The sequence below is a fragment of the Sminthopsis crassicaudata genome, chromosome 1 (genome assembly GCF_048593235.1).
Source record: "Sminthopsis crassicaudata isolate SCR6 chromosome 1, ASM4859323v1, whole genome shotgun sequence".
NCBI lineage: Eukaryota > Metazoa > Chordata > Mammalia > Dasyuromorphia > Dasyuridae > Sminthopsis > Sminthopsis crassicaudata.
This window is the reverse complement of record NC_133617.1, coordinates 54,454,326-54,475,653: the sequence shown is the minus strand read 5'-3', so window position 1 is coordinate 54,475,653 and position 21,328 is coordinate 54,454,326. Positions and strand designations below refer to the sequence as shown.

Genomic DNA, 21,328 nt, shown 5'->3' with positions numbered 1-21,328 from the left:
AAATAAAATGACGTCATGAAGATTCCACCAAATAGAGCAAGCAATTGCAGCCTCCTTTATTCAGAAGGGTCGGAGAATACTCCATTTTAAGTTAGCAGTGATTGCCATGAGTGGTGGTCAAAAAAAGAACAGATTATACAAAAGGGAATTTTCCTGGGTGACTGAAGATTAGTATTATGTCTCTAATTATCATGGTAAACCCAATCATCTCACGGATTCTAAGGAGTCCATAATTTTTCCACAAGGATCCAAAGATACCTCAAATCCTAGAGATTTAACCTTTCAATTTAGAATTTCACAATAAATATTTTGGAAGCTTTGTTCAGATAATTATCTATCCTAACTATCAAATAGGAAGTATATCAGATTTAGTTTGCAAGACACTTGAAAAACTAAATGCTTTTAAACTAAACTCCCAATAAAGTAATAAAGTCTAACCTAATATTTATGTTTAATGCCTTATGAATGATACATAAATTATTTAAAAAGCACTTTTGTCAATTATTCAATGTCCAAAAGACAAAAGCTTTGAAAAATAAAAGGCTCTATATGTCTTACCATATAAGAAGCAGCCACCTCCTCCTAGGCCTAGGACATTGTTTGGTTTTGAGGGGGAGAAGGGAAAAGGCAGAAGATGGGGGCAGATATAAAAGAAGAGAGCAGAAAGAAAAGCACAGTCATAGAAAAGACCTTACCTTCTTTCATGTTAGCAAATCGCTCCTTCAGTTGGTGATCCACCTCAGGACCAAAGGCAAAATTATTCACAAAAATAACACTGCAAGACAATACTCCAGTTAGAAGAATAAAAAAAGTAAAATTCTTCTTTAAAGCCTCTCAAATACCCTTATCTCATTTTAATAAACAATGCTTGCACATTTAACATCTTTGCAAAAAGGAACCGTAGAAAAATGTGTTGAGGTTAGAATTTGGGAAGCAGCTTGCTCCTCAGATGCAGGCATTTTCTCAGAGCCAGTCCAGTTTCTTAAACACTGGTTATTTAAAAGCTCCTGCTGGGATGGGTACCAGCATCAGAACCTAGTCCTGTATATGCAGGCAATCATGGGAGGTCACCATTATCTCTTTGACCTCCTGATGTTAAATACTTCAAACAACAGTGCCAAGGATCACCCCAACTAAGACTTCCAAAAGGGGCTTTCAAGGTAATCTATATCCTAAACTGTCACCAACTTAACAGGCAGTACTTTCAAACTATAAACAAGTCATCTTCTCTACCAATACACCAGAAGGAAAAAAAAGTTACAATACATGATTAGTAAGATTAATTCAAACTATCATTAATTGCTTGAGAATAATTTCAACCACATAAACTGTTCAGAGAAAACTGAGGGGAAAAAAAAAAAGGGTGCAGGGGAGAAATGGCACCAGCTCTACTGACAAGTGGAAAGGGAGCATAACCGCTCATCTAACAAGAATCCCATGAGCCTCAGATGGCTGGAGGAAATATATATTGAAGGTTGTAAATGAGGAACAATGACATTTTACAAAGTGCATAGTCTTTTTCCAAATCCTCCTTCATTTTCCATTTAAAGCTTAAAATACTTAAGTATATTTTCAGTCTCAAAAGTACCATACCCAAAGATTCTCACTAGCATCACTGTTCCCCACCCCCTCCATCCTGCATTTATACAACATGCTTAACTTCCAGAGTCACTTCTTTCAAATCTCGATGTTCTGTTAATCAAAAGAAGGTCCAACTAAGCAGACCAGTCCCCCCAACAAACCCAAGGTATCAATAACCAGGATCGTGAGCTGTAATGAGCAAACAGAACAATAATAAAGAGAAAGGAAGGAGAGAAAATCAAGTCAGCAAAGAACAAAGAGAACTGTTCTGAAGATCAGGCATAGTAAACGACAGAGCCAAAAAACAAAACAAAACAAAACAAAACAAAAAAACCATCCCTTCACCCTCCCCCCACCCCCTTCCCCTGCATGTGACAAATGCAAAGAAGAGGCAGGACAAGAAATGGTCATATTTTAACATAGGAATGAAGGCCAGCAATGACATCAGGGTGATGGATGATTTGGAAAGGACACACAATATCTAATAGCATTTCCAAGGGGAATTTTATCCTATGGGAATATTGTGAATTGCAAACTTTAGAAATTCAGCCCGTCCAGTGGTCTCCTTGGTTAATTACCAAATGGCTTTTCCCAGAGCACACCTTCTCACTTAACTCGATCCTGCAGGACTCTCAGGGCCAGATTCTGCCCTCTGCCAACTACTCAGCGTCCATTCTGTGGCTTGGTCTTATCACAGGATTATGGCATGGCTGGCATGGTAGAGGAGGAGCTTGAGAAGTTCAAGGTATTAAAGGTGCTGGGAACCTGAAAGCCAGGAGATATCTTCAGGAACAAGTATTTACGGGGGGCTGCTGTATACAGGCAGACTCTAAAAACCCCACATTTCCTCATCTGTGAGTGGTAGGTTAAAGTATGCTCATCCTTTGAATAAAATAGAGAATAGTACTCACAGAATTAAGCTGATGACCACTGTCAAAAGTCATCTTAAACCAAGTCCCCATACAGGGCCACTAGGTTTGGATTGACTAGCTTTTGTTTTGGCTTTTATCATATGATGGGGGAGAAGGGAGATCACTGGGTTCACACCACAGAGGAAGATCTGGCCCAGGACTCCAGAGCTGATGAAACAGGTCGTTGTCATGGAAAGCATTGGCCATATGCAACAGAGAACTACTTCCCAATGCAGTGTAACAAGCAAAAGAAAGAGAGCTGTAAGCAAGACTGAATACAACCAGATGGTGACGGACCACAGAGCAATCTGGCAATGTCAGGGGCCTCTGTGGACCCAATTCCAGTTGCCCTGACAGAACTTCCCCAGGTTTTTCCAGCCTTTTGATGACAGTGAGGTCACCAAAGGGAGTCCAAAATACAAAGTTCTCAATAGTTCAAGGACTGGCAAGTCACTCTCTACCAAAGGAAAAAAATATTTATTGAAAACCCCAAACTGTGAACAACAGGAATATGCCAGATCTGAGAGTCATTATAACTACTGACGGAAAGTTGCCAAAGCATCACCAATCTAAGAAACAGCTGCTGGATATCCAGGGCCCAACTCAATGAAGGTTAGATTTAGATTACATACAGTAGCCAGAGAATTACTGGCCTTCCTGAATTCTGACTGGAGCTCAGCAGTAAATGCATAAAGTCATTTGTCCAGAACAGGAGAGCTGGCCACAGTGTGTACAGACAAAGGTGCACAGAAGGGACAAGAGACACTTTAAAGGCTTGGGAACAGCAAGCATATTCATTGAGGAATACCAGTCACCTGACTCATTCCAGGCTTACCCTTTGATCACCTCAGTTTAAAAGGATACTTTAAAAACAAAAATGAAAACATATACTTAGAAGCAGACAATATGGAAGGCATAATTAATGAGCAGGTTCTCACATTCTAAAGAAAAGGGGTTTTAAAAAAAAGTTTGGGAGAAAAAGGACTCGCTCTCTCCAAAAGCACTCATTTAATGTAGGGCTTCAAAGACTACCAGATACTTCCTTCAACAAGGAGGTAGGGCAAAAACTTTTTTCTAGATGACAAAAGTAGGATCCCTGAGAAGTAAGGGGCATGTGATTTCCCAATAATCACAACTCTTAAATGCCAGAATGAAAATAGAGGCATCCTGATCTCAAGTGCAAGAATCTATATATGACATTGTTTTTGTAGGAGACAGATTATTTCTTATGTTTGCGTATATCACAAAACAATTTAAGGGAAAAAAATAACATGACATGACTTGTCCAAATTAAAAAATATTTTAAATACAGCTGATAATTTTCCTTAGGACAGAACTGAGATTGAGCATTCTAAATAAGTCTTCAAATATAAGAGTTCAAAAATATAAGTATTCAAAAATAAGATTTTCAAATAAGTTATTTTTCCAATTGAGGAAACGGAATACTTCTGTGGATTGGGAATTTGTTTAACTAGGATAAAATTTGTTTTTCTAAATAAATCTAATTCCCAAATATGATGCCCACCTTCAGAAATTACTAAAATTTGCTGTAGGTAAAGACTAAACCCATAAATATTTAGGAAGATGCTGGAACAAAATATACGTCAATATCCCAGTGATGCCACAGTATGGATTAATCACCAAAACACAGAAGCAAGTACAATGCAAAACACCCATAGCTCTTTGCTGTCTCTTTCAATGCTTTCTTCTGCCTTCTCATTATATCTTTTTATTAAACCTGAGCTTTGATAGCTAAAAAATATGAACATTTCAGTGCCAAATAGGCAGGAATAGTAGGGACGACTTTTTGGAGTTAGTACTGACATTTTATTTTATAAAAACTTGAAAGACAGGCACATACATGCCAATTGCAGTGTGATATAAACTGATAATCATGACTGCTATTACAAAGACTTTTTTTTAAAATATGGCAAATCTTTAAATTTATTTTCTTTTATTATACATATTTGTTACTGGACATTGTTTTTCTTTTTTATTGGAGGTATGTGAAAAAGAAATGTGAATTTATCTTAACTTTCTTTAAAAAAAAAAAAGATGAAAAATAGGATACTAAAAAAAATTATAATGTGGCAGAATGCATAGATAGGATTTACAAGTGACAGACCTTAAATCATCTCATTTAATAGTTTTTCAAAAATATGATTCAAGAGATCTGTGAGGTTGAAACTATTTTGACATAAATAGGTTTTACTTTCCAATTCTGTAAATATTAATCATTATTAAGTTACAAATATCAATAGATATCATAAACAAAACTCTTATCAGTGATTCTGAAGAGTGCAAAGAAACCCTAAAATCATCAAATCTGAGAATGCTAATCATATCCATGTCCAACCCTCTCAATCCAGGAGGAGGACAGAAATCCCAAAATGTAAAGCTGGCAAGGCAACCATGAGATTCAAGTTTAAATCCTGTACCTTGAAACACAGTGCCTTCAGTTACACCACACTGACTTCAAAATGAAATGTCCATGAGAAGATCCAATTCAATGTCAAATGAAAAACACTCTTAAGCAAAAATTACAGCAAAAGGCCATAAGCTAAAAGCACAGGAAACAAGCCCAGGGTCCAGGAGAGATTCTCCGAAATGAATATGAATCAGAAAGTAGTGTTATTAAAAAGCTATTGCAATACTTATTAAGGCAACAGGAGTTAGTTGCTTAAAGTTTAACAAGAGAAAACCTATCAGTCTTGAACAAGAGATACCTCTGGCACTAATCACCTGGACCCACACCCTATATCTCCTATCCTTACTTCATGGGGCTCCTCAGGTCTATTCTGCTATTTAAAGGGAGGTGAGGGGATGAGGAGGGAGGAGAAACATAATACAAAATCCCAAAAAGAAATCATAAAAATGATTAAGTGAATTGGAAAAATGGCCATTACAAAGAAAAAGAACAAAAGTTATTTAAAAGCAACTTAAGTTAGATGTAAAGGCTGAGGCAGATTCTGACTTGCTGTTGCCTTCTTTGGCACAGATCTACATAAAATGGAATTAAATAGCAAAGTGAGATTTAGGTAAAATTGGTAAAATAACTTCCCTTCAGTGAATGAGGTTGAACAATGACCATAATGTTGAATGAGCCATGTCTGGAGAGCTTTTAACTGGATAACCCTGGAAAATTTTTTCTTTTGGTTCTGCACAGGGAGTTCTTTAATGTATTCATTAATGCAATAAAGATTACAAGGGCAATCTCTGACCTCTAAGAAGATTCCAATCCAGTTTTCAGAAAGAGATAAATCCAGCACATGGATTATTCAGCCTCATGAGTAAAAAGACTGACTCCAAGTAGTGGAACTCGCACATTTTGTTTGCCCCACACTCCATCCTATCCCCATAGAGGTCCTCCCAGACATAAATAAAAGTATGGACTGACCAGTTCCAAGCCGCAGACTTCTCAAAAAAGTACCACTTGTCCTCCCTCCACACTTCCTATCCCCCCCATAAATTATCTCCTAATTCTCCTTTGAAAAAACTAGGCCAAAAAGTTAGGTATTCAGAAGGAATCTACAGGCTTGGAAGGAATTCACTAAAGAAGAAAGTCAGAGCACAATTTATTGGTCATAGCGACCTTCAATCTAAAATAAGCCCCCAGTGAAGATGTAGATCCATAATTCTGAGCAGCTGAGATTTACATAATTTTCAGAACTAGTCATACCTTGTGTTTGCAATTCTTTCCCGCCATTCTTCTGAAAGGAAGTCACCTCTTTCCAGCTAGAGGAAAAGAAGAAAAAGATTATTCTTTGCTAGTTACACATCGTTACTCCAAACCAAAAATAGTAAGATCTTACCAAACAATTTAAGTGACAATTATCATATGCCCAATATTTTAAAATTCCATTTACAGTAAAAACTAACTAGGAAATAATGTTTCTCCATATAGTTTTTCCCAGACTGTTGGGAAAAGCCCATTGGAAAATTGGGCAACAGGTTAGGCAAAGAGGAGAGAAAGCCTTTCATGAGTTGATAACCAAATCTTTCTTCACATTGTGGCTTCCACTATCATAGTATTTATGACTTATTTCCATAAGAAATTAAGTTCAATCCTGAAGTGAATGGGGGATTCCAGGAAGAATGGCATATTAACTTGGTTGCTAAATTGTTGCATGTTAAAATATCAAGAGTCCTATAAATGTTTCCTTGAATTGTCATGAGGCAGTCATGACTCTATAGGGGACATGAGTGACATCAGTTTGGAAATTTCTATACAAGCTAAAAGTGGCTTTGACATGGATTAAAGATAAATATAATTGTCTTTGGCAGCTTTTAGCCTAAATAGCAGAGTACAATATTAGAATCAATATTTTTGGCTTAAGCCATAATTTAATGATAAAATTACTTCCATTAATACTTTTCAAGTAACAGAGTGACTAAAAAAAATTCTTCCAAAGCTTAGTTAAGTCTGGATCTCAAGCCAGTGTTGAAAAATATCAATCACTGCTCAAAGATACTTCACTAATTCATTGCAGATCTACACTGCAACAAGGTCCTCAGTGGACTCCAGATTGCTTTTCTTATCTCTTTTTACTTATCTTATTATCTTAATTCAATCATCTTACTAAGGAAGATAGATCACTCTTTATTTCTTCCAATTCTGCACCAATATATAGAAACTGCTCAATAACAGTCAATGGCTCTCTTTTACCTCCAGGATGATGCAATACATTGAAACCTGTTTAAAATCTGGTGCTGGCCTAGTTTTCCAAAACTTACTTCCCATGACAGCACTTTACTTAAATACACACTTAGCTAACTAACATACCATTTTCTTTTTTTGATTCCATTCAAAAGTGAGGACTCCCTCCTGCTCAAATCTTGATGTACTCACAGGCTATCCCTGTGCCTAAGAAAGAGTGTGGCACATGGTAGATGCTGATGTATACATACATTTGCCAGATAGATGGTGCAGTGGGAGCTAAAGTTGGAAATCAGGAAAACCTGAAGTAGAATCCTATCATTCACTCCTAAGTGAATCAATCTGTCCCAGCTTTCGTACCCCAACATATGAAATAGGGACAAAAAGACCATCTACCTCACAATATCATAAAGCTCAATGAGGAAGCATTGTATAATTTTAGATATCATCATTATCATTATTATTACTACAGATGCAGAGAGAAAACATGGCATATATGTGTGTGTACCCCTACCCTATTATGACAAACACTTAATTCTAATAATAATAAATAAAAGGTGATCATGGAGAACAGATCCAAAGATTTAAAACAAAACAAAAAAATCATCTAACAATGAGGAAACCAAGACTCAGTAATACAAAGAGCTCTAAAACCACACAGAATTTAGACAGGAAAGGCTGAACCTGAGATTGCCTCCATCTGAATCTAAAATCAATATTTTCATATGCTCTTTTGAATATTGAAGCTAGCAGTCAATAACAATATATAAATGAGGCACTGTACTCTTCCTTTAATTTATTCATATCCAGATTCAAGTTCCAACCTTATTTTTTCCAGTTCTGCATCAAGATGTATTCTTATCATATTAAAAGGAAGATTTAATTCAGTTTTTATATAGATGATCTCTAAAGTCCTCTGTAATCATGCTGCTACAAACACTTGTATTTTTTGTCACAATCCAAGCACTTTTCCAGCAAAGTTCTTGTTATACCCCATAATGTCACCCACAACAAAAATTAAACCAAAATATTACTCTTTGCCTGCCATTAATATCAGAGGCAGGCCTTCTGCCTTGAACTCCAATAGAATCTATTCCACTACACTGCCATTATCAGTAAATCTGTGTGCCTACTATTTTGAATTTTCTATTAAGTTTCCTAATCCCCAAAGAGCAATAAGTCTGGATATTATGAAATAAATGCTAAAGGTTAAAATTAGAAATCATGAGGCTTTACCTCATACTTTGCAAACTGGCAAAGATGATTTTTAAAATGGCAATATTCAACACTAAAAGGGTTATAAAATGATAGACACTGGTAATACATCATTGGTAGAACTAAGAAATGGAAAAATACAAATTGGAATTTTGTAAATAAAATGAAGAAAATGTTCATACCCTCTGAACCACAGACTTTATTAATAGGCTTAGAACTAAGCAATCTATTGATAAGAAAACTACCAATTATACCAAAATAGTAGCAACTGTTCCTACTGCTACAGCAACACTTTTTGTGATAGCACAGAATTAGAAACAAATAGCTATCTATTGGGGAATGACAAAAGAAATGGTGGCACATGAATGTAATGGAATATTATTTTGAAGTAAGACTAAGCATGGAAATATCTACATGAACTGAAAAGGAAGCAGAGCCAAGACACTTTAAAAAAAAAAAGTGAATTTAACAAAAGTGTCAAGATCAGGTATGACTCAAAAAGGAAAAAACGTGAGCAGACATACCCCTATCACCAATACTTCCTTTTATACAGAAGTAAGGTCCACAGGGAGTTAAGCAGTACACATGTTTTTGGATTCTTCCAATATATTTTTTTTTCTCTATATAAATCAATTAAAACTTATTTTTAAATATTAGCAAGATAGTACCATGGCTCTCTTGGAGCAAAAAACAATTTACAAAAAACGTCAAGTATTATAAGTGGACTTTTTTTTTTTCCTGGAAGATGGGAGTGTAGGTATGATATAAAACAATGTCAAGTCTCTGTCTCTACTTTCTTTCTTTGCATTAATTCCAAATGCTTTCCACAAGTTAAGTAAACCTGTTCACAGTTTCACCAAAAGCACATTAACATGCCTATCTTTCTACAGATTCTACAATATTAACAACTTCCACCTATAAACTCAGCAAATCTGCATCATCTGGGTAATTCCCAATTTTTCTTCTCCTGAAGCAGCTCGGTGGTATAGTGGATAGAGCACCAGTCTTGAAGTCAGAATGAGTTCAAATCTGATCTCAGACATGTAACACTTTCTGGCTGTGTGACCCTGGGCAAGTTATTTAACTCCAAAAGCCTCAGGGGAAAAAACAAACGAACAAGCAAACAACTAAATAAATATAAATATAAATAAACAGACAGACAGACAGACAGATAGATAGATAGATAGATAGATAGATAGATAGATAGATAGACAGACAGACAGACAGATAGATAGAGATAGAAGCTGTTGAAGAAACATCTCTACCTATTCAATTATTAAAGGGCAGAAGTGAAGTTAAACATGAAGAAAGTGATCAACATCACCATAATTTAACAAGTCACAGAACAATCCTCAGTGGGAGCATTGAAATGGTTTAAACATCCCCCACTTGGATTTACAGTAAAAAAAACAAACAAACAAACAAAAAAAAATGCCCATCTCCGTCGAGAGTTACCATAGCTAGGCATTGATCTTAAGAGGGAAAGGATAACGATGTTTCTTCTTTATCAATATATTTATGGAGGCAAAGTGTATGTGAGATGTAATAAAAAAAATTTTATGCCAAAATAAAGCAAATATCACTTTCCCCTTTGAGCAAAATAGGTGAGACTATAGATTTGGAAAACTGTCTGCACTAACAGATGTGGTAGTTGTGTTGGTTGATTTTCCACCTGAGATTATGGGATACTCAAAGAAAAATAAGAGTTTGATAAAAAAAAAAAAAAAAGTTCAAAGACAGGATTGCCCTGGATCCTTCCTGTTAATAGTACATGAGCAAGATAGTATGTTGTTCCACACACACACACACACACACACACACACACACACACACACACACACACCCTCTCTACCAAAGCCAAAATACTTAGCTCAATAACAACAACAAAAGTCAATTCAGTCTGTAAAGTACATAGTTATTTTTAGAACCCTGTTTAATTCAAAAATAACTAGCGGCAAGAATCCAACTCTCCAAAATGTGGCATGTTATCCAAGCCACAGGGAATGTTTGGAGGGCTTTTCAAATACCAAAAAACAAATTAGTTTCCCGCCAAAACTGATTTCAAAAAAAGCTGCCAGGAAAAACACACACATCTTATGTATTCCCAAGTAGAAAATGCTTAACCCTTAAGCAGAAAAAATTCCAGCAACTTGTACAGGGTTCTAAAGGATAAGTGGTAAATGGTCACTGTAACTATAAAAAAAAAGTTTTTTGTTTTTTTTTAAATGATGCCTTCCCCATTAATACAGATTCACTGTCACTCTCTTAGAAAACAAGTGCCACTCTAATTCTTCTCTCTTACATCATGGTGTACATTTAGTCCATCTTGTAGCAGGCTATTCAGTCATCCAATGAAGGATGAGTCCAAATATTCTATTTTATCTGATTAGCAAGCAAGAGGTCACTCTGCTCTCTCTGGCAACCAGGCACTAGTGTTGATATTTTGAGTTAGGACTCAGGCCATCCAATTATAGTTACAAATATCATGACTTGTTACCATTCTGTGTCCAATAATCCACAGGAAGGAAACACATTCCCCACACCAAATTATCCCTTTTTCCAACACACACAAAAGGAAATGAAGGCAAGCAGAGGTGAAGTTGATTTGTCCAGGGCCCCGCACAACTAGTAATTGAGGCCAAATTTCGACTCCAGTCTTCCTTCTCCAGGCCTGGTGAACTACCCATTATACTCCCTTTGCTGCGCCCTGGTCTAGGGTGATGCATCTGCCACCATGATTTGCTGATCATGGACACTCCAGAAGGCAGAAGGACCCCCAGAATATACATACTTGCCAGGATGACAGAAGAATGGGTTTGGATGAATATACTTTTTTTTCTTTTTTTAAATTAATTTTATAATCATAAAAAAATTTTTGACAGTATATATGCGTGAATAATTTTTTAAAATAACATTATCCCTTGTATTCATTTTTGCAAATTTGGATCCCATGTTTATCAGATCAGAGAGCCACAAAGCAAAATGTTCCTGCTGTGATGAAAATCTCAACATGCAAGAAACAAGTGGAAACAGGCAAATCAAGTGTTGCAATTGTCTTTTTTAAAGGCAGAGAAACCCCTTGCAGACCTAAATCTGTCCCTACTCTCACAAAAAAGGAGGGAAGGGAGATAAAGGACTAGAGGATTTCCCTAAATAGTCCAAAATCCTACCCATTTCTTCCTTGCAGACAAAGAAAAAAACCAAAAATCTGGGAGGTGGTATAGAAAGTATCACATAATCAGGGATAGGATTAGGGATGACCTATCTGTCCTTTAAATTCTCTCCCAGGCCATTTCCTGTATCTAGATTCCTAGGTGCAGCATTTCAATTCAACACTTCCTCTCTTAAATGTGAATTAAGCCAACTCTAGAGATACCACTACACACCTGTCAGATTAGCTAGAATGACAGGGAAAGATAATGCAGAATGTTGGAGGGGATGTGGAAAAACAGGGACACTGCTACATTGTTGGTATAATTGTGAATACATCCAGGCATTCTGGTGAATGATTTGGAACTATGCTCAAAAAGTGATCAAACTGTGCATACCCTTTCATCTAGCAATGCTACTACTTTATATCCTAAAGAGATCTTAAAGAAGGGAAAGGGACCTGTATGTGCAAGAATGTTTGTGGCAGCCCTTTTTGTAATGGCCAGAAACTGGAAACTGAGTGGATGCCCATCAATTGGAGAATGGCTGAATAAATTGTGGTATATGAATATTATTGTTCTATAAGAAATGACCAGCAGGATGATTTCAGAAAGGCCTGGAGAGACAGCAACTGATGCTGAGTAAAATGAGCAGGACCAGGAGATAGTTGTATACTTCAATTACAATACTATATGATGATCAATTCTGATGGATGTTCAACAATGAGATGAACCAAATCAGTTCCAATAGAGCAATAATGAACTGAACCAGCTACACCCAGCGAATTAGAATTTCTAATCCCTCTATTTTTGTCCGCCTGCATTTTTTATTTCCTTCACAGGCTAATTGTACATTATTTCAAAGTCCAAGTCTTCTTGTGCAGCAAAATAATTGTTTGGACAGGTATACATATATTGTATTTAACATATACTTTAACATATTTAACATGTATTTGTCAACTTGCCATCTGGGGGGAAAGGGTGGGGGGAAGGAGGGGAAAAGTTGGAACAAAAAGTTTGGCAATTATCAATGCTGAAAAATTACCTGTGCATAGATCCTGTAAATAAAAAGCTATTTGGGAAAAAAAAAAAAAAAAAAAAAAAAAAAAGCCACTTCCTCTCTTGAATCTCTTACCTCCCTTATCATATTGTCCATTATAACCAGCCATATCTCAGGCCTGGATCACTCCCACCATTTGTCACTTTGGTGCTTTCACAAGTGATTCTGAACAAAGGTAGAGAAAATGATAACTCCTACAAATTTGTTATGCATTGTCAACTGGGTCCTCACTGCTGCCAGGCAATCCTATTTTACTTCCCTTATCAAGTCATTCTCTCATTCTCCCAAAACAGCTATTCCAAATTTTGTCATCCTTCTTCAAACCTCCTCATCCTTCTCCCACTTGAGAACCTTCCTTCATAATCTAGAAAATATATATATATATATATATATATATATATATATATATATATATAGTAGCCATTCCCAAAGAACTCCTTCTTCCTAATCCGGATCACTGAGACTCCTCCTTTCCTAATCTCATATGAAGTGAGGTAATTATAGCTCTTCTACCTAAGAAATCCATCCCACCTCCTCTATCATCCCCATTTTTCCCACTTATTTTTAAATCACTCTCTTTCTACAGACTAATTTCTTACTGCCTACCAGCATGGCCAAGTCTCCCCCATCCTCAGAAAACCCTCAGAGAACCTGGAGTTAAAACCCTCAGAAAACCTGGAGTTAATCTCAGCCAGTTTCTTATTAGTTATGCGGATCTAGGGAAAGTCACTTAACTTTGCCTAAGTTTCCTCATCTGTAAAGAGAGCTGGAGAAGGAAATGGCAAACCATTCCAGCATCTTTGCCGAGAAAACTCCAAAAGGGATAACAAAAATCTAAGTACAACTTAGGGAAAAAAAAACTTAACAAAACCCCCACCTTGTCCCTCCAACTCAATCCTAATTCTAATTCTAGTGTCTTCTTTCTGCTAATTTGCTATTGTATAGCTAGCTTTGCATTTATTTCTTTATCTGTTGTCTCCCCACTACACTGTAAGCTCCTTCCCTTTCTTTTTGTATCCCCAACATAGTGCCTGCCACAGAGTAGTTGCTTAATAAATAGTGACTGATTAATTGATCTGGCTTATTTATACTATGGTTGCACAAAGCTGATGATGGCAACCTTAGAGGTTACTAGGTTACTATGTAGACAGGCAGGAAACATGGGATAAACTGTGAGCTTCCAATAAACACCCTAAAAAAAAGACACATCTAAATGAATTACCAAAGAGGTGCCCTAGAAACATTGAGGATGAACCCAAGAGGATGTTTTACAGCTGAGAGACTTATAAAATACCATCTGTCTGTGTTAATTGCAATGCCCAAATTTTAAGCTGAATTTGGTAGCTGAACGTATGAATAAATTCCCAAAGAAAGACTGTAATTATGTATACTCCAACAGTTGCCCTAACTTAGACTGCTGCTTTGAGAACACTGTAGTCTACCCCCTTCTTTTTCCTCCTAAGTATAAGTAGCTCCACAAAAGTACCCAACCATTGAAAAAAAGCAGCAGCAGAATCATAGGGTCTATGTTAGAAAATACATATTAAATTATCAAGTCCTCCAGATGGAAATAGCATCATATCTCCAGCATTTATTAGCACAATGCTCTGAATACATGGGGACTTAAAACAAAACACAACAATAGAATGTGTCCTCCAATAATTAAAAAAGCTATTATAATATCCAAAGTTAAATAATGGATATTGTTGAACAGCTTCCAAGTGATTTAGTCCACTAGAAACAGGCACATGGCTCATCCTAGATAGAGGAAGACCGAGTTCCAATTCAGCCTAAAGCATCCAGTAGCTCTAGGACTCTAGATACCTCCATTTGCTTTTGTCCACTAGAGAAGGAAATTGACAATATTATTGGCCCCATCAGGGATCCCACACCAATCTCATTTACTAAGATGAATAAACTCAGGGCAGGGCAGTAGACAGAGAAATGGAGCCAGGAGGACCCGAGTCCAATTTCAGAGATTTAACATTTCCTAGCTGTTTGATCCTGGGCATGGGAAGGAGGGAAAGAGAGAGGGAAGATTGATTAAAGAAATGGAATGAACTTGCCACGTCACACAGGAGTTAGTAGGGATCAAATAGGAATACGACAAAGAAATATCTGCTACCCCGACCTCACCAAGACCCAACATAGAAACTCCTTCCTGCTGCCTCAAGACTTTCAATTGGACAATTATAGCATGTTTGCAACAAATGTTTGAGCCTCATTTTGCTTTGAGACAATCAAGAACCACAATTTAATACATCTTTAAAAACATAAAAAACTTACTAAGGAATCTGCAGGATCACACTGAAAAATTCTCCCTATGTAGGACCCATTATGGACACTAGCACAACCTCTAGTCTTTATATTGCTCTTTCTTCAAGTTTAGCTTGGGAAGATGGAAAGCCCACATGGGTTCTGAACAGGTGTATCAAGAACATGTGATACCGCAACCTGTCAGCAGGTGGCGCACTTCTCAAAGAAACTGTTTTAGAGCTGGCTTAGGTCAGAAAGTTGAGCTCATTTGAGATGGTTGGCCCTCTCCTTCTCCAGCTCTTGTGACAAATGAAGAAAATGAAGCAAAGAGGGTAAGGTGACTTATCCAGAGCCATTCAACTAGTAAGTGTATAAGGGCAGATTTGAATCCAGGTCCTTGTGACTGAGTCAGTGCTCCCTCTGTATTCTGTGCCCCGTCCCTGCAGGACACTCAGAGGAAAAGCATGCAGGAAATAATACTTTTCAAGCACCTTTCCAAATTACTGCCTTAGGAAGAAGGTAATCAAGTGACTTAGGTGATGGAAATATACCACAAAGGCTTGGGTAGACACCAGCCACCATTTGGATTCCTCTTCTCTGTGCTAGCTGGCAGTCCGGCCCGCTTTTCTAACTATGACTTATACAGGCAACACAACTAGAAATGGATACCGAAATTCTCTCTGTAATAACCACCAAAAGTGAGAACCAAAGTGGGATTTTTTCAGTGATTATTTTAAGTTTTCTGCCCTTTAAAATTTAATTGTAAGGGATAGCTCTTAGAAAGGAGTTGAAATGAGAGCAACAGTGAGAAATACCTAAGACCAGGCCCCCATGGATAACACAGCCTTCCTGGTCACCCTTTCTAACACTGGCTACATCTTCACTTATCCCCTTCACTTAATTGAAATTATCTTTGCTCTTCACTACCACTTCAAAGTTCTCACTCCACTTCCCTTAAAAAGGAAACTTCTGGGAAAGCCATGCAATCCACATTTCCCACACACTCAAAATTCTCATAAGCTATCATCTGCAGACCTCTAGAACACTCCTCTGGACCCCCTTTTTCTAAAAGCTTTTAATGTATGGCTTACAATTTTCTGTCCTTTGTGGCTCTCTTCCCAATGAGATGATTCAAATCAATTCCAATTGTTCAATGATAAAGAGAGACATCTATACCCAGAGAGAGGACTGTGGGAGCCGAATGTGGACCACAATATTGTTTGCTTGCATTTTTTTTTCTTGATTCTTTTTTTCTTGTGCAGCAAGATAACTGCATAAATATGTGTACATACACTGGATTTAACATATATTTTAACATATTTAATATATATTGGACTACCTGCCATAGAGGAGGAGAGGAGGGGATGAGGGGAAGGGGATAATTTGGAACAGAAGGCTTTGCAAAGATGAGTGTTGAAAAATTACCCATGCATGTTTTGTAAATAATAAGATTTAATTTAAAAAAAAAGTAAGAAAAAGATCTAATCTTTGACAAACCCAAAGATACCAACATTAGGGACAAAAATTCATTATTCGGAAGAAACTGTTGGGAAAACTGGAAATTAGTAGGGCAGAAATTAGATATGGATCCACACTTAACACCATATACCAAGATAAGATCAAAATGGGTCCATTTAGGCATAAAGAATGAGATCATAAATAGATTAGAGGAACAGAGAATAGTCTACCTATCAGACCTGTGGAGGAGGAAGGAAATTATGACCAGAGGAGAATTAGAGATCATTATTGATCACAAAATAGAAGATTTTGATTACATCAAACTAAAAAGTTTCTGTACAAACAATACTAATGCAAACAAGATTAGAAGGGAAGTAACAAATTGGGAAAATATTTTTAAAAGTAAAGGTACTGACAAAGGTCTCATTTCCAAAATATATAGAGAACTGACCCTGATTTATAGGAAACCAAACCATTCTCCAATTGATAAATGGTCAAAGGATATGAACAGACAATTCTCAGATGATGAAATTGAAACTATATCCACTCATATGAAAGAGTGTTCCAAATCACTACTGATCAGAGAAATGCAAATTAAGACAACTCTGAGATACCACTATACACCTGTCAGATTGGCTAAGATGACAGGAACAAATAATGATGAATGTTTGGAGGGGATGTGGGAAAATTGGGACACTGATACATTGTTGGTGGAGTTGTGAAAGAATCCAGCCATTCTGGAGAGCAATCTGGAACTATGCCCAAAAAGTTATCAAACTGTACATACCCTTTGACCTAGCATTGCTGTTATTGGGATTATATCCCAAAGAAATACTAAAGAGTGGAAAGGGACCTGTATGTGCCAAAATGTTTGTGGCAGCTCTTTTTGTTGTAGCTAGAAACTGGAAGATGAATGGATGTCCATCAATTGGAGAATGGTTGGATAAATTATGGTATATGAAGGTTATGGAATATTATTGCTCTGTAAGAAATGACCAGCAGGAGAAATACAGAGAGGCTTGGAGAGACTTAAATCAACTGTTGCTGAGTGAAATGAGCAGAACCAGAAGATCGCTGTACACTTCAACAACAATACTGTATGAGGATGTATTCTGATGGAAGTGGAAATCTTCAACATAAAGAAGATCCAACTCACTTCCAGCTGATCAATGATGGACAGAAATAACTACACCCAGAGAAGGAACACTGGGAAGCGATTGTAAATTGTTAGCACTACTGTCTATCTACCCAGGTTACTTATACCTTCGGAAGCTAATAATTAATATGCAACAAGAAAATGGTATTTACACACATATATTGTATCTAGGTTATATTGTAACACATGTAAAATGTATGGGATTACCTGCCATGGGGGGGAGGGAGTGGAGGGAGAGAGGGGATAATTTGGAAAAATGAATTAAAAAAAAAAAAAAAAAAGTAAGAAAAAGAAAAGGAAAAGAAAAACCACCAAACAAACAAGCAAACAAAAAAAAAAAACCACCAAACAATTTTCTGTCCTTCAAAACACCCATGCCCAATGCCTATGACTATATACTATATAAAATTGAACTTTTCAACAAAGGATCAAATGGTGAAAGAAGAGTGAACAAGGGGCAGCTAGGTGACCAGTAGATAGAGCATCAGCCCTGAAGTTAGGAGGACCTGAGTTCAAATCTGGTCTCAAGACATTAAACACTTCCTAGCTCTGTGACCCTGGACAAGTCACTTAAGCCCAACCTGGAGGGTGGGGGTGGGGGGAGAAAGAGAGTGAACAAGAATGATGGTCTAGAAAAGAACTGAGGGGTCAAGAGACTGACTCTCAAATCTACTTATCCAGACTTCTACTGACCTCTAATCTCCACTCTGGAGATTTTTAAATATCTCAAACTGTATAACCAGTAAACAAATTAAGCTCAACAGATCCAAAATGCAACTCATTATCTTTTCCCCAAAACTTTTCTCTCATTCCAAACTTCCCTATTTCTGTACAGGGAACCACCATCCTCCCAGAGTCCCAGGTCCACAACCTAGGAACCATCCCAAAATCCTTGCTCTAGCTCACTTTCCGTACCCCATGTCCAAAGTGCTGCTACAAGGCCAGTCAGTTTGACTGTTGCCACCCTTCTGGAATACATCCCTTTCTCTCCTTGTACCCTGACCCTCCTCAAATCACGCCTGCAGTTGGGTCTACCTGCCTCAAGACTCTCCCCCACTCCATGATCTATGTCACTCTACTCAATACACCTCTATAGCTTGCTAATCTTGGATCAAATGCTATGTGGCATTCAAAACCCTTCATAGCCTAGCCTCTTTCTACTTTTCCAGTCTTTTTCTTCCATAAAGCTTTAAAGTATAACTTAAACTCATATCTACTTTATCCCTCATGGGCTCTCTGATCCAATGATGCTGGATTCCTACCTATTCCATAAATCCCTCAGGTTAGGGAAAAGATGGCGGAGTAAAGCCAGGAAGCTCCTCAAGCTCCAATTTCCCTCGAGAACCACATGAAACCACGGCTCCGAACAGCTTGATAGAATGAAAACCCTCTCCAGCTCAAAAGAGACTAGAAAAACTTCAGTCTCACTGGGATGAAATTTACCAAATCAGGTAAGACTCTGGGAAAGCCGGTAAGAGGATCTAAATCACAGCAAATCAGCAACTAGAACCTCAGTCCTGCCTCAGAGGAGCAAATCACTGGGGCAACCCCCAGTGCCAGCTCAGAAGGCAAACTCTGGGAAACCAGGCTATGTTCCTGATAAGAGCAGGCAAAGGTACTCCCTACAAACACCCATGTTCAAAACCAAGGCTCAGAGCTGCACAGACAGCGCCCCTGTTACCCAGGAGCAAAGCTCAACTATAAAATGAAAATAAATGAAAAAAATGAAATAAATAAAAGAAAAGGAACCTCCCAGCTCAGGCCATTTTCTTTTTTTTTAATGGCTATCCCTATTACTGGAACTCTCCTTTATCCTTGCTTCCTTCAAGTCCCAATTCTGAGAAAACTTTCCAAATTTCTTTTAATTCTAGTTCCTTCTCCTTGGTAATCACTATTTATTTTTTACACAACTTCTTTGTATGTCAATTGTTTGCCATTTCATCAATTAAGACTGAATTCTTTTAGCGTAGAGACTTGTTTTTTGCCTTTCTTTGCAATACTGGCAAATAGGAGATGCTTAATAAATGCTTATTAACCAATGACTAAAAATTAAATAATATGAAAACAATGAAAGCTGTATTTTAAAAAAAATCAATCATAATTTTTCAATTTATATCACTGAAAAAAATACACCATGTAAATCTTCAAGATCAATATAGTAACTTACTGTGTATTCTGCATGCTTCTTCCCATACCATTTCATCCATTTTCTGAATTCTCTGTCCATTGTCTAAAAGAAAAAAGGAAACAGTTTGCCTAATTTTCCTGGGAATATGATATTTGATAGCAAAGAAGCAACCCTAAGAGTTTGAAACTTCCTTTCTTCATTCCAACATATTTTACTCTTCCACTCCACATTAAAAAGGACTAGACTAATATTGATTCTACTTTAGGGATTTAGGGAAAGCTAGATAGTACAATGAAAAGAGAACGGGCTTTGGAGTTAGGAGTATAGGAGTTCAAACCCAGCCTCAAACATCTGGCTGGCTGTGTGATCTGAGACAAGACATTTAACCCCAACTGCTTCACCAAAAAAATAAAAATAAAGGCTTAGTCATAGCAGGGAATGTTGATGCAATTACAAAGGGGTTAAAAAAAAAAAAATACTCAGTAGCAAGTCTCCGTTAAGGTCAATTCCTACAGAGGACCCAGAACCAAACTTGGATACTACTCTCTGACCCCATCCCCCAATATCTCACCCATCCCAGTAGCTCTATCTTCAGAAGGCATGTTCAAGGCTATACTAACAAAGACTGCATCATAAGAAACCTCTTCCTCCCACACTAGACATTTCCTCTATGTGTGTAGGGGCCTCGGCTGTTTTGTTTCTGTGTCTGTCCCCCCAGCGGGAGCAGATTGAGCTTCCATGACTCCTCAGCTTGTCCTGTCCTGTATCAAGAATTATCTCTTTTGTGCCTTTTCTCTGGCCTCTTCCTGGACCTCTGTTCTTTAAGTATGATGCTGCAAACAGCCCCTTCCTTTTCCCAAATGCTTTCTCTTCCCTGATTTATTCAAGAAACTATTCTTTTTACTGAAATAGGGAAGAAAAGGTTTTATTTGAATTAAAATAAAAAATTAGTCATTCTACATATGTAGCATCTGTCAAGATATTAGGAGACCCCTGTTTTCCAGAGCAAGGCCCCAGCAAGCAGGCTATGGCTGCCCTTGGCACAACTCATTTGCAGTCATCAGCTTGATGAGCCACAGCAAAACACAGAATTGTTTCTGGTCCAGAAGTTCCATTAGGAATCAAACTTGTCACATTGTTGCTGCTACCCCTCTTTTTCAGGCCTACATATAACTGTGCAGACATTTGGTAGAAGTATTGACATCTGCCTACAGGAAAGCTGACTCTCTCATCTACAACTATGGGAGGGGCTCCAGCAAGAGTCCTTGCTTGCAAACCATTTCCCTCACTCTGGAATTAAAACTCCTATTTGGTTCTTGACTCTCCTGTTTATTGCTTTGTTGAACCCCAGCTATTCAAAGGTTAGAGGCTGGATTTCATTGGGTTGACACACCTCTTCTAGACCAATCTTCCAACTCTACTTCACAATTTGGAACCCCACAGGGCTTACTAGATTCATTTTTATGAAGGTTTTTATGCCTTAATAACATGGTCAATTTTTGTGTATGTGCCATTTATTGCTGAGAAAAAGAATCATTCCTTTCTGTTCCTATTCAATTTTCTCCAGAGGTTTATCATAAAGAAATTTTCTAGCATTCTATTAACCTCCCTAGTTTTTTTCTCATTTATTTTGTGGTTAGATTTATCTAAATCTAAGAAGGAGAAGTTAAAGTCGCCAACTTATGCAGTTTTATTGTCTCTTTCTTGCTATAACTGGCTTTACTTATAAAAATTTGGATGCTGTACCACTGGGTTCA

The 21,328-nt window shown here is 37.4% G+C and overlaps 1 protein-coding gene across 8 annotated transcripts in view; it reads right to left on the bottom strand.

Annotated features, from left to right (window-relative positions):
* The window catches only part of DOT1L (DOT1 like histone lysine methyltransferase), a 111,415-nt gene that overhangs the window by 43,537 nt on the left and 46,550 nt on the right, over positions 1-21,328 (bottom strand). For 7 of the 8 annotated variants that reach the window (XM_074303874.1, XM_074303883.1, XM_074303893.1 and 4 more), the window contains 3 exons: positions 19,611-19,673; positions 6,172-6,227; positions 696-775 (listed from right to left, as the gene is read on the bottom strand). In XM_074303874.1, coding sequence (XP_074159975.1) covers positions 696-775; positions 6,172-6,227; positions 19,611-19,673 — 199 coding nt within the window. Of the gene's footprint in view, positions 1-695; positions 776-2,183; positions 4,480-6,171; positions 6,228-19,610; positions 19,674-21,328 lie in introns of those variants that run through there. The other variant, XM_074303939.1, reaches the window with a different exon arrangement.